Source organism: Etheostoma cragini, chromosome 7 (assembly GCF_013103735.1).
Source record: "Etheostoma cragini isolate CJK2018 chromosome 7, CSU_Ecrag_1.0, whole genome shotgun sequence".
Lineage (NCBI taxonomy): Eukaryota > Metazoa > Chordata > Actinopteri > Perciformes > Percidae > Etheostoma > Etheostoma cragini.
Window position 1 is genome coordinate 6105981 of NC_048413.1, and position 14505 is coordinate 6120485.

General features: G+C 39.2%; 1 protein-coding gene across 4 annotated transcripts in view; it reads left to right on the forward strand.

The window, feature by feature from the left end:
- The window catches only part of acap3a (ArfGAP with coiled-coil, ankyrin repeat and PH domains 3a), a 90067-nt gene that overhangs the window by 71446 nt on the left and 4116 nt on the right, over positions 1-14505 (forward strand). Inside the window, exons 16-24 of one of the 4 annotated variants that reach the window (XM_034877935.1) lie at positions 2089-2158; positions 2295-2389; positions 2501-2718; positions 3264-3353; positions 4059-4157; positions 6152-6378; positions 7263-7372; positions 9861-9971; positions 10338-10399. In XM_034877935.1, coding sequence (XP_034733826.1) covers positions 2089-2158; positions 2295-2389; positions 2501-2718; positions 3264-3353; positions 4059-4157; positions 6152-6378; positions 7263-7372; positions 9861-9971; positions 10338-10399 — 1082 coding nt within the window. The remainder of the gene's footprint in view (positions 1-2088; positions 2159-2294; positions 2390-2500; positions 2719-3263; positions 3354-4058; positions 4158-6151; positions 6379-7262; positions 7373-9860; positions 9972-10337; positions 10400-14505) is intronic. The other 3 variants (XM_034877937.1, XM_034877936.1, XM_034877938.1) reach the window with 3 other exon arrangements.

Here is a 14505-nt window from a genome sequence, read left to right on the forward strand (position 1 = left end):
CACACACACACACACACACACACACACACACACACACACAGCGGTGGAATGTAACCACGTACATTTACTTCACATTACTCCCTCAAGTACAAAGGTATTCAAGTGAGGTACTATACTTTACTTGAGTATTTTCTTTTCTCTACTGCATTAATCTGACAGCGTTAGTTACTAGTTAGTTTACAAATTGGTTTCGTATAATAAAATACATTGTTTTATTTTTATTTAAACTGCCAACAATATAACGGCCTACAGGTCCAGCTAAGATGACGAGACCACTAAACACTTACGTGATTGACAGTTTGGATTGTTTCCAGTTTCTAAAATATGACTATTTTTCTGTACTCTTACTTTTAATGCTTTAAGTACATGATATTTGATACTTACATATTTTTACTTAAGTAACAATTTCAATGCAGGACTTTTACTTGTAACAGAGTATTTGTACAGTTTGATATTAATACTGTTACTTAAGTTAAGGATCTTAATACGTACAGAAACACACACACACACACACACACACACACAGTTCTAAAGGGATTTAGAGGTACATTGCTTATTGAATCAGGCTTTGATTGAGAGTTTTCATTGAGGAAGATGAAGTGAGACGATGAAGAAGCTGAGACACACACAGTGAAGCCATTGAACGCTTTAATTCAGTGTCAGATCTCGGTGAACATCCTCATCCCAATGTCACATGAACACACTCATCAAAGCTGCCGCTTAAAAAAAAAAATGTCCCAGACTTTGTGTTTGGTATTTTGAAGTTGCATTTCTCCCTGTGTGTTTCCACCTGTTGAATATTCATGTTCCCTGTCGGAGCTCGTCCTCTCACAGTGAGATCACACATCTTCTTTCAATGCAGGGCAACAAAGAGGAGCGACACAGTATCGGTGTGTAGTTTTTTCCTAGTGTGCCACTGTTGCTTGGATACCAGACAGCTTCATCGGTGGAACGCAGTGATTTGCATGACATTAGGAGCTCTTCTCATTTCCCTCAGGATAAAATTCCTAGTTTGTTACAGACCAGGTCACCTTAGTGTAGGAATTATTTGTTAAACGTTCATATCACCATCAACAAAAACTCCTCTGTTTCCTTCAGATGGCCACCATCCATTAAAGTCTATTCAATTGTATTTATAGTGTTAAATCATAACAAAAGTTATCTCAGGACACTTTACAGATAGAGTATAGGTGTAGACCAGAGATCTTCAACAGGGGGTCCAGGGCCCCTATAGGTCCTCAATGTTACTGCAGGGGGGCCACCAAATTATTGTTAATTTTTTGTAAATTTTTTAGCGCAAAAAATACTTTGCACATCTCTAACGTGAGACAGGTGTGTGGGAGGGGATAAGGAAGTCAAACATAAATTCATGAAGGAAGTTTATTTGTATCTTTTGAATTTAAACAATGTCTTAACATGAAGCCAACATATTATTAGCATATGTAAATCAGTCTATATGTGAAAAAAGCCACTGATGATAGGCCTGCTGTCCTATGCAGAGAAAATGTAGCCATCCATAGATAGAGTTCATCCTTTTAACATGATTTATAAAATACTACCAGCAATAATTTTAATAGCCTAGTATCATGTGCACTAAGAAGGTACTGTAGGTATGAAGGTTTTTGGCCAGCTCACGTTTTATTTTAAAATGATACGTAGCAGGGGGTCCCTGCCCCGTCTCTCTCTCTCAGATAATCCTTGGTCACCCCTGGTCTAGACCACACTCTATAATTTACAGAGACCCAACAATTCCTCCCCAAGAACAAGCATTTGGTGGAACAGTGGCTAGGAAAAACCTTAAAATGGCTGGAAACCTTGGACAGACCCAGGCTCTTGGTGGGGGGCCATCTGCTGCTGCCGAACGGGACACAAAGACACTGAGACAGAAATAGGATTTCATAATAATTATAGCACTGTGCATCGTGCTAGCACAGTGGCAGTTATAATAACAATAAAGATAATAGAAAGATGACTAGAAAATGAAATGGTCCCAACAAAATACAATTATTTCCCCTTCACCTCTAATAACTGCAGGACATAAAGGCGGCATATTCCTTTTATTAAAAGGTTTTTTTGTTGTTGTTGCAGGAGTCTTGGAGTTCACTGTTCGAAGGTTCGCTCACTCACACTAGACTCATGGGAACCAGAATTATTAAAGGTACGATTTGGCTCAGCAGTGTCCTCATTAGAAGTTACATCCAGGAGATGCTTAGCCTAGCATAGCATACCGACTGGAAGCAGTGTGAAACAGCAAGCTGTAGAAAAGGAAATAATATGTTTTTTTTGCTCTGTAGTTAATGTGTGAGCTTGGAAACAGTGTCCTCAACCACATCTATGAAGGCTCCTACCAAGAACAAGGTCTGAAGAAACCCTTACCGTCCAGTTCAAGGTAGGAATTATTTACATATACATACATATTCTATACTTCTTTACATATAGGACTGAAATCTGTTACTGTTGAGCACAACAAGTCTCTTATGTGCTGTGTGGTGTGTTGCAGGCAGGAGAAGGAGGCTTGGATTAAAGCAAAGTACGTAGAGAAGAGATTCCTGAAGAAGCTGGGCTCCACAGAGATACTCATTAATGGAGAGAGGAAGTCAGAGCGGCGGTGGAGCGTGAAGAAGTGTCGGAGACACAACAGTGCCACCATGGTACCCAAAACACGGCGAAGATACCGCCAAGAGCCAGGCAGCACCTCGCCGTCCGCCCTCTCCTCAGGTACTGGACTCGTGTCTGTTAGGAATGGAGCTTTAGGAATGTGCTTCATTTGTTTTTTTTAACAGTTATGTTGTCCTGGGGTCCGATTTGACCCATTTCCAAGTTATTTTTTATATCAGATATATGTGAGGTCAAAAATGTCAACAATGTGACAAAACATTGGGGGGAAAATATCGGGAAAAGTGACAAAAACTACAAAAAAAACACTGGAAGTAAGAGTCAAAAACTCTCTATTTTTTTATGTAATAAAGAAACGATTCTAGCTCCATATTTACGGTAATACAGTAATACCTTAATTTAGCCTATACGAAGAAGAAAAACACAGATGACAATTCAAAATATATCAAAAATATAATGGAAAGTCTGTTGCAGCATTTCATTGAGCCTTTTTAAGATGGTATATGGAAATTGTGGAGCTTTCTTAGTGGGTAAACTGCGTATGCCTGCATATTACGTAGCCCACACCAAATAATTGATATGTCCCATTATATGAGACAACAGATTTTCTTTGGTGTCCTAACCAGTTCCTTGTGTCTGTCTCACAGCAGCTGCTAAGTTCAGACGAGACTCCCTGTTTTGTCCTGATGAGCTGGACTCTCTCTTCTCCTACTTTGACACAGGATCTGGGCCTCGAAGTAAGCCACCCACTATTTTTTGATAGTCTGCTCCAAACCAATGGCAATGTAATGCTTGAAATGAAATGTTTTGCATGCATATGTGTAGGGCTGCACGATATTAGGAAAATATGGGATTACATCTTAATTCCAAAGGCCAAGGGAACTTTAGCAGGATGCATAGTATCCTGATCCATGAAATAACTGGCCTTTAAAAAAAAAATGTGCCTGTCTCTATGGGAATTTAACATAGGGGTGTGTATACTTATGTCCCTGTATATTTAGGAAGAAATGTATATATTTACAACCCATTATTCATTCACAAAGAAAATTGGTGTCCTTAAAAGGTTGGATTTTCCAAATTTATTTTAATTAAGGCATTCAAATTAATTTCCAAAAAAGGGTTTTTTATTCAATTCAATTCAATTCAATTTAGTTTGAATTAAGTTTAGCGTGGGTGTGTAAACTTATTCAAACAATTGTATGCTGCTTTCAGTCTTCTGCTAAAATACAACAAATAGCTTGTAAAATGTAATGAAAGGAAATAACATTGTTTTATTGAACATTGATTGGATTGGATTCATTATAAAATGCACCACTGACACAATAAAAAAGTGTGTGTCACAAGATAAATTGTGCAGTCCTAGTTCTGTTGCTTTTACGCAATACTGATGAGCCAGAAAAGAGACAGCCGTAACTAATGTGTCCATGTTGTGGCGTCTCCCGGTCCGGCAGGCCTGAGCAGTGACAGCGGCTTGGGAGGCAGCACAGACGGCAGCACAGACATCCTGGTGTTTGGCTCCGTGGTGGACAGCGTCACCGAGGGTGAGTCCACAGGTGGTCCACAGTGTGTAATTCATGTCACACGCAGTGTTGTAATGTCCAAGTGCTTTGTTACCGAACTCAAAAAGAACTCAAAAATTTGTATTTGTCCTTTATCTATATTTTTGAAAAAAGTGCCCTTTTAATACGCCACATTTCCTTATTAATACGTATAATTTTATTCCCATACATTTCCCTTAAGCATCTTTGTTACTCATTACTACAAAAAATATTCAGAAGAAATCTTTTAGGAATCCTGCACACTGCGCGGCGCGAGCGTGGCGCGAGCGTGACGTGGCGCGAGCATGACGTGGCGTGAGCGTGACGTGGCATGAGCGTGGCATGGCATTAGTGTGGCTTGGCGTGAACGTGGCGTGAGTGCGTGATGTTCTGTTGCGTGTCAGTTGCTTGGCGTTTTCTATGTCTTTGCACACGAGATACGTATATACACAGATATGTACTGGATGTTTCCAATTGATGAAATTACATAATGCTATGTTCTTCAACTTTATTTTCTCTATATCTTTGTGTTTATGCATTTTCCAGACCACTCCATTATAGACATATACCATCATCTTGATCCATGATACCATGATCTTTAATGCAATATCTACATTGCCCATTGTCAACAGCCGTTCATCCAATGTTTAAAAGGCACATTCTTACTAATCTGATCGTCTTAATCATTTAAAAAAACTAGAAAATCATTGGAGAACACAATTAAAAAAGCACATTATGTAATCTGATAACTGCTGCCCAGGTTAAAAAAAACTATACAACTGATCTCAGCTGGTATTCTGTATATATTGGAGTTCAATGGGAATTTCTAAGTAACCCCAAACTTTTGTCCGGTAGTGTATTTTTATATATATCATTTTATATTTTATTTCCCTTTCCTGAGATAATGAAGCCCATGTTATTGTTTTTTATTAGAATCCATTTGAAATACAATATAAAGAGGAGTCTAACAGATTTTGCTAATTTTTTTAAATATTAAACGCAAAGGCTATCCTGCAGTCCAGCATCCCTCTTTCTTTCCCTTATTAAAAAGCCGTAGGTGATGAAACATCAAAATGAAATTATTAATTAGAATTAAATAATTATATAATGATTATTAATTAATTGTATTTGTGTCAAAATGACATATAAACATCTTTTTGTATTCTATCTTGCCTGGAAACGCTTCCAACACACTTGCGTGTCGCGTGAATTTTTTTTCCGTACATTGGAGTGAAACATTCTTCCTTAAAAAAAAAAAGAATTCCAATTCTGTTACAGTTTTTTTCTTGGCTGATGTCCGACTTTGAATAAGGTGTGGAAACGCTGAATATTGTGTCTTACTAAAAGGAAGCCCCAATAAAGTCCATAATAAAAAGTTTTTTACTTTTACTTCTAGTACTTATCATTTAGTTTAATATAATTTAATATCAGAAGATATATTCTGATCCTTTTGTACAAACAGTAAATATCACATACTTTAAGACTTTTACTCCGGTTATATTCTACATGGGGACTTTAACTTCTACCAAAGTCATTTTCTGGTAAGAAACTTGTACTTTTACTCAAGTATTCAAGTAGAGATGTTTCGCTACCAATACCAGTATCGGAAAGGCCTCCAAAACTGCGTAAAATGCTGGTACCGGAAAGTACTGTAGTGAATATAATACCACAATCCAATACCACGTAATTTAGCCCAAATGAAAATCTGCTATAAAGGAGTTTATTTATGTTCTAGTTACATTATTATTACAAAAAGAACAATGATAGCAATCATATCACATCCAAATGCAGTGAGTAGTATACTGCTGTTAAAACGTAGTAAAATATATGTGTTTTTTAACACTTGTACCGCCGCAGTACTGAATATCGACGATACACAAGTTTAGGTATCGTCATCAGTATCAGGAAGCAAAAGATGGTATAGGACCATCTGTGCTTTCAAGTACTTTACACCAGACTGGTCCTGTGAGTACTGAGTGTCCGGTCCCTGTCCTCAGAGTGTGAGGTGTCGGAGGACTCGAGTGGGGAAGCTGAGCTGGACGTGGAGCCGGAGACGTCGGACCCGGAGGACATGAGGGACCTTCATCCCGGAGCGCTGCTCTGCAAGGCCTCCAAAGCCCGCAACCTGCCCGTCATGGCTGAAGCTCTAGCCCACGGGGCCGATGTCAACTTGGTCAACGATGAGGACGAAGGAAAGACGCCTCTCATACAGGCCGTCATCGGGGTGAGTCAGTCAGGCGCCTGGGGGGGGTTGACGCATTTCAGTTCATGTTTTAGTGACAGAACAAAGACACGTGACGACATCGAGGTCAGTTCTGAGCACTTCTCAACCTGTGGAAACAGTTGTTAACATCTCGTGGAGCTTTTTCAAGTCTGGGAAAATAACCCTAGTGATGTCATCTAGGGCTGGGTAATAATAGGATGCTAATCTCGATTACAGCTCCTAATGATAAAAAAAACTGAGTAATTGAGAAAAACATTTATTTTGCACATTGCAATTTGCAAGTAATCAACAAGTATTTTGTCTTGTTTTCTTAAAGTTCCCCGAATACTGTATCTGAAGTCTCTTTAAGATAGACCTTAGTGGTCCCTTGATACTGTATCTGAAGTGTGTTTTATATAGACCATAGTGGTCCCCTAATACTGTACCTGAAGTCTCTTTATATACGTAGACCTTATTGGTCTTATCTGAAGTCTCTTTCTCAGAATTCTGCCTTTGTGCAGAATTGCAGCCACTAGAGCCAGTCCCACAATGAGCTTCCCTTAGAATTCGCCAGACTAAGGATGGATGCTAAGGAGGAAGAGATTTTTGTAGTCCATTTCAGATAATCCTTTTTAATAGTGTGAGAGAGCAGCAAGCAGAAAATCTTTGTGTTACATCTGTTTCGGGGACATTTTGCTGTATTCAGTGGATAATGAGTTAACATTAACCATGTTGGTTCAGACTACGTATCATTACATTATTAACTGTGCAATGATCAATTCCCTCCAAACCACATCAACAGCTGGAAATGTGAATATCCTTCTTTAAGTACCGTTCACCGCTCAAATGAATACCAATATTTCCTTGTCAGAGTCTTGCAAACTGGTGTTGTTGCTTTATTTTAGGGTTCACTGATCGCCTGCGAGTTCCTGCTCCAGAACGCTGCTGACGTCAACCAAAGGGACGCGAGAGGGAGGGGCGCCCTGCATCATGCCACATATCTGGGACACACGGGGTGAGTCACGGGGCTGGGAGTCGCTGTTTACTCCAGGCTGCATTAGTAGCGCTTGTAATCACATCTCACTTAGTTTCAGTTTCAATAAAACATGCTTTGTTGAAGGCACAAGGGAAAACATGCAAGATCCACTCATACTGTACCAAGTGGTTTCATTCACCAATGTTCTCATTCCTAACATTTCCTCTTACGCTTAAACGGAAATTCACAAGTGGGCCAGGCTTGTCTTTTGAGTCATGAACAGATAGTCTGCCTCTTCACAGGAGGAAGACACTTGACTTAACAATTATAATATCTTCAATTCTACACTGTTACAAAGGGCTGTAGTCAAGTCCACTTTTGTCGAGTCCAAGACCAGGACAAGTCAAGACCGAGTGAAGACCCAGTGCAAAGAGGTTCAAGTACAAGTCAAGACCCCAGTCCAAATGAGAGACAGTCAATACCGAGACAGGATAAAAAGGCAATTTATCTATATATATTGCTGTCATGAAATGAGACTAGTCATTGTCTTTAATTTGGAATGTCGTAATCTGGATAATGTGTGACGGAGCGGAGTGAGGACCTAGAAGCAGAGAAGGCCAGGGAGGCAGGTGAAGGATTCCAAGGTTTTATTGAATTCAAAAAATGTTCCCAATCTTGAACTCATTACATGAATTAACTTAATGAAACTGATTGATACCTGATGATTGAGGGGTATGATGCAGCCAGGTGTGCACCAGGCGACCAATCACAACGCCCCTTCTACATGGATTTTGAATAAAACCAATACCTGTTTTGTTGTGTCCTGAAGGATGAAGTGACTGTAGAACAGAAGCATGTAGTAATGGACTCGGTGGGGACCAACTGGAATCGTTGGCGAGTCCAAGTCCCAGTCTGAATACCAACAAGTCCAAGACGAGTCCAATAAGACAGAAAAGCGCCTCGAACCCTGACTCGAGTACCACAGCCCTGGTGTTACATGTACTATACTACACTACAACTTTGCCTTGTATTTTTTACCTTAATTGCTCTTCTGTTACTTTTTATGTTATTTCTCTTTAATACACCTCAGATTCTTTTTATCTGTATTTATTTCTGGTTTTTTTTCTGCTAAAACCTTTCCCTTTGGAGATCAATTAAAGCTTATAATGCCATCCTAAATGATGATACAGAAATCAAATATAATAAGAGATACTGTATAACTAAAACAAACTTTAGTTAAAATGAACGTTTACAGTTATACAGTATTTGTATAGCTGTCCGCTGTCTATCCAGTATCATCCTCTGTTGCTCAGGATCAAATCTCCCAAACATGCACCTCACCGGGTGACATTCATCAGGCTGACACCAGTTCATGCAGTTAAGAGACATTTAGGATAAGACTACTTTATGAAAATTTTCTTGCATTAGGTCCATTGTCTGCAGCTGCCTCTTTGAATCACAGTGCAGTTGTATAGAAGTATTCAGATCCATCACTTCAGTAAAAGTACTAATACCACACTGTTAAAATACTCTGTTACAAGTAAAAGTCCTGCATTGAAAATGTTACTTACTTAGAAGTATGTAAGTATTGTAGTGTCTGGAAAATTAACTTAAAAGTACTCTATTTATTATTTATATAATATTTTCATTTCTGATAAAACATTATATTTTATAAACTCCTGTTTTGTGTGAAAAATTCCTAATACGTAAAGTAACTAGTAACTAAAGTAACTAGTAACTAAAGCTGTCAGAGGAATGTAGTGAAGTAACTAAAGTATAATATTTCTTGCTGAAATGTAGTAGCGTAGATTTACAAAGTAACATGAAAAGAAAAGACTCAAGTAAAGTACAAGTACCTCAACATAACACTTAAGTAAAGTTTCAGAGTAAATGTACTTAGTTATACTCCAGCCCTGTTGCAGTCATTTTTTTATTTGTTTTATGTCAGTGATCGAGACGTTTGTGGCACAGACCTCTCAACATGACGATTGGCTGTGTTGGCTGGGATTGATCTGATTGGATGTGTGGCTGTGATTGATCTGATTGAATGTGTGTTGGCTGTAATTGATCTGATTGGTTGTGAGTTGTCTGTGATTGATCTGATTGCATGTGTGTTGGCTGTGATTGATTGAATGTGCGTTAACTGTGATTTATCTGATTGGGTATGTGTTGGCTGTGATTGATCTGATTGGATGTGTGTTGGCTGTGATTGATCTGATTGGATGTGTGTTGGCTGTGATTGATCTGATTGAATGTGTGTTGGCTGTGATTGATCTGATTGAATGTGTGTTGGCTGTGATTGATCTGATTGGGTATGTGTTGGCTGTGATTGATCTGATTGGATGTGTGTTGGCTGTGATAATCTGATTGGATGTGCATTGGCTGTGATAATCTGATTGGATGTGCGTTGGCTGTGATAATCTGATTGGAAGTGCGTTGGCTGTGATAATCTGATTGGAAGTGCGTTGGCTGTGATTGATTTGATTGGCTGTGATTGATCTAATTGATGTTTCTCTGGTACTTTCAGGCAGGTGTGTTTATTCCTAAAACGGGGAGCGACGCAGAACGACGGCGACGAGGACGGCCAGGACCCTTTGAGCATAGCTGTACAACAAGCCAACGCAGATATAGTCACACTGTATGTTCATTTAAATACTAGGGCTGCTCGATTATGGGAAAAATTATAATCACGATTTTTTTGGTCAATATTTGAATAACGATTATTTAACACAATTCATTTTTTAAAACAATGAAAAAGTTAAACAAATCAACAGTGAAAACACAGTGACCTGTCAAACTTCCCTTAATACTTTTCTCGTTTTTTCCTTTTCATTCAGGACTCACGAGATGAAAAATAATCCTTGTGAAATTTTGTAAATCAAATCTTGATTAAAATTCAACTAATTGCACAGCCCTAATACCATAACGTTCCATAAAGTTTTTATTTTATTTTTTTATTCTCCTGCTTTGATTTTTTGAAAGACCTTTTCCTTCTTCCCTCCAGGCTGCGTCTGGCCAGGATGAACGAGGAGATGCGGGAGTCGGAGGGACCCTTTGGACAGCCAGGTCAATACCCTACCAGCAGCCCCACAGAGCAACAGTATAAGAAATGCATTCAGGAGTTTATCTGTCTCAACATAGCCCAGTGCTAGACTCAAGTCCAGTCAGGGTTAGACTACAGTGTGTACAGTGCAGGGGGTGCCAGTAAACATGGGACCGACTGAGAGAGAACAGCGTCAAGCTTGTTTTTCTCACCACCGGATTAACCGGATCAGATATATCCGAATTGTTTGAGTGTTCCTCTTCTCTAGACCACAGCAGTCAGCTCGTCACTCCTCACCTCAGGATCACACAGGAACTCTGTATTAACCTCATATTAATGATGTCACATTTGACTCAACTTTGTCAGACGGTTGTCAAAATCACACTGCCAGGGAAGGGTTAGCCACTTAAAAAACAAATAAGGCACTGTTGTGAAGAAATCTGCAGGCCACTGATAAAGTCATCAGCAGTGTAGTCAGGAACATCGTTGCTCTTTTATTTGGAGGTTTTCAAAGGGACAGGGTGCTCTAAACCAAAGACCTGCCAAAGCTCATTTGTCCCAACAATTCAACATTTTGATTTCATCGCTGTAACGGAGTTGTTAGGGTAGTGCAAAAGTGGAAAAGCCCTATTTCAGGCGCACCTTGTTATGGAAGGGAAAGTCCCATTCATGTTCTTCCCCACAGACAATATTGGGTGATCACTGCTACGGCATCATTAAAACATAAAAAATATCTGGTTCTGGGGCGTCCTGGCAGTCCCCCAGTACCAAGGCTCAGTCCTTACCACACCACAGCGGTCCGGGATTCAATTCCAAACCGTGGTCCTTTGCGGTATGTCGTTGTCCCCCTCGCTACCCCCAGCTGTCCTATCATTTAAAGGCACTAAAGCCCAAAAACTGATTAAAGAAAATAATCTGGTTCTTTGATAAGAAGTTAAAGATACAAGCCTGTGTGTAAAAAAACACTTTACTTACTTTACAAGTATCTACATAAGAGTGACATAACACTGTCATGACACAGTCATGACACATGAACCTTAACCATGACTTGTCATGAAAAAAACGAATGACATTATAAACAAATGACTTGTTTATAATATTTATGACACTTTCATGTCACTCTTATGGAGATAACTTCAAGTAAAGTGTAACCAAAAAAAACTTTGTGGATCAAAGTTAACGGACTCCCAAGGTGCATTTTGGCAGCAAGCGTCCAATCAGAGAGCTTTGGTTCAGATTTTGAAATTTGCAAGCTCACTTTTAATTTCTTTGTCCCTCTTATGTCTTTTCCACCAAGGCAAACCAGGTGCTGATTCTGGGCTAGTGCTATTGCCAGTTCGGTGCTGGTTCTACTCGCCAATTATCTAAGAACCAGCTGGATTTTCCACAGCCTGAGACAGCAGACAGTTGGTTTCCTCCACAGACCACGGTTGTTTTGGTTTCCCATCCATGTCCAAAGCTAACATTAACACCTCTCTATGGTTAACAGCTGACCTGTTTGTTAAAAATGGCGGCCAGAAGTTTTTGAACGTCATGATAACCCCTCCCTCAGCACCTGACGTAACCGGTTCTTATCTCTAGACCAGCGCTAAGTTGGTGCCAAGTTGGAATCGGTTTTCTTGGCCCAGAGCCAGGTTTATTTGTGTGGAAAAGCAAAGAACCGGTTTGATGTTTGGCATTGACTCCGAACCAGCACCAGAACTGCCTTGGTGGAAAACACATTTTGTGGATGAATTCAGCAGCTCTGGCGCAGTCTTTGGATCCTTTGAACAAAACCAGAATGGGAAAGATTACTTCCTGAAGCAACAGCTCGTCCCACATGATAGCTCTACACAGTTTGGGGAGCGCAGACAACTGGGGGAAACAACGCCAAATAGTCTCATACAGGGTGGTGCAGACAATTAAACTTCTTTGTTCGTGGTCAATTAAGGTGAAGGCTGCAATAACTGTGACTAAATCATTTTGATCAAGGAATGCTTTTATGTTCAATTAAAAGCAAAATGATGCACTTTTTCTTACCAACAGTGATTTCAAGTTACTTTTTGCTCTTGTGTCTCGTACTACCTTCCTTCTTGTAATATTAGTCTTTTCAGTATAAGTTTGATGCTTTTGTTTTAATTTATGACCAATCCAGAGCAATAGTGCAATGATAATTCCGGTACAGATAACCAGTATTTTTTTGAATTATATTGAACAACAATGCAGATGGTATTTTTTTAAGCTGGATATATTTTGTTAGACTATAATTTTGCTGAGCACTCACACACATAGCGCCAGTATTTTATTCTCATGATGAGAAAGTGAGCCAATACTCACAGTCTGATAATATGTCATCTCTTGGAGTAAATCCTGCAGTGCAGGCTGCAGTGGAAGATGGACATTGTTTTGATAAATAACACTAACATGTTTTACTGTATAGACAGTGTTTTTATGTTAAAATGTGTGTTTATGGTATTGTGATGTATCACAACTGTTGGCCGATATTCGATTCGTCCTTTGTTTATAGTGCATGGGTGGCTGTTGCCCAGGTCTTCCTTTTCTTTTCTCCTGTGCCCGTTTTATCTGGATATTTGACATATAGTATCGTTGAATAATGTTGATATCCATAGTATATGCTACCAAATCATGACAAACAGTGCATGTAATGACATTCATGACACAAATGGATGCAAACCGACTAAAGAGCCCTCTCTCATGGTCTTCCATTGGCTGATTAGTGCGAAAAGCTTTATGACAATGAACATGGCAGCCTGCCGAAAAACTGTATTCAATGATCAAGTCTATGCTCTAAAATGATGTCAAGTCTGTCGAGTGCTTTTTGTTTGACTCCCTTGGTAGCTCACAGTAAATTGCAGTGCTCCAGAAACTGTTGTTTGAAGCATTGAAAAGCCTTGTATGAGACTGAGCTCTGGGTTATTTAACGTGTTATTTGAAGCAAAATTGTCTTGAAGAACATTATTATCCCAAAGATGCTTGTTTTTGACAGATGCTATAGACTGTTGGGGTTTAGTTCAATTCAAATAGACCACAGACAGTTTTTCAGAGTGCCAGCAAGTGTTGTTTTTATATATTTTTACCATTCTTCTTTGTCATGGTAGGCCGTGAATCCCAAGGGACTGTACGGAAATTATTCAGATGGGGGCTCTGAACCTTATGTTTGACTAAAAAATAAAAAAAATAAAAACCATGCCCAGGGCAATTAATATTTCATTTGGAACCTCTCCTTCACTTAGCCCATTAAAATCTTATTTTTCTTCCATCTCCAGTGGTGTAACAGCTTCTTTTGCTGCAGTGATGTACAAGTATATTTCGGGACCCTGTGACATCACTGTTTGTGTGGTAAAGGGTGCAGCAAAACACATTTCTGACAATGAGGCTGGTAATATTATAGTCACCATGAAATTGTTTGCTTCACCTAGAACAGGTTGGATTGGGCTGAAAATGCATTATATTATAGGTAACCGTTCTGTTATAATGCAATTATGAATTATTATCTGTTACGACAAAGGGACTTTTGGCTAGTGGACATGGCGTGCCCTTTAGTTAGATAATGTTCTTTACCACTTCTTAGATCCACATTTACAGTTTCTCAAAATGGACATTTTTATGTAACTATTTAATCTTTTTATTTCTCACTAAATCTTGAAAGAAAATAATGACGTAAAGGCCAAAAAGTAGCAATGCAAAAATCATTCGTGATAAAATACTCGATACAAGAAGCTTCTGATGTACCTACAAAACTTGTTGATTGACTCCCGCAGCTGGAAAGCAAACTGCTAACATGCTAACTTGCCAGAAGCAGCAGCAGGCAGTAGGTCCCAATAGCTCCTCAAGCTCCTTTCTGTTGTCTCTTAACTAAAATTAAAAGTTTGATTTTAGACCAAAAGACAACTGTTATGCTAACTGTCACTTAGAAAAGACAACTCTTTTGCTAACTGTCAATAAGCAAAAGACAACTGCTTTTCATTTAGCAAAAGACAACCGTTTTGCTAACTGTCACTTAGCAAAAGACAACTCTTTTGCTGTCACTTAGCAAAAGACAACTCTTCTGCTAACTGTAACTTAGCAAAGGAATACTCTTTTGCTAACTGTCACTCAGCAAAAGACAACTCTTCTGCTAACTGTCACT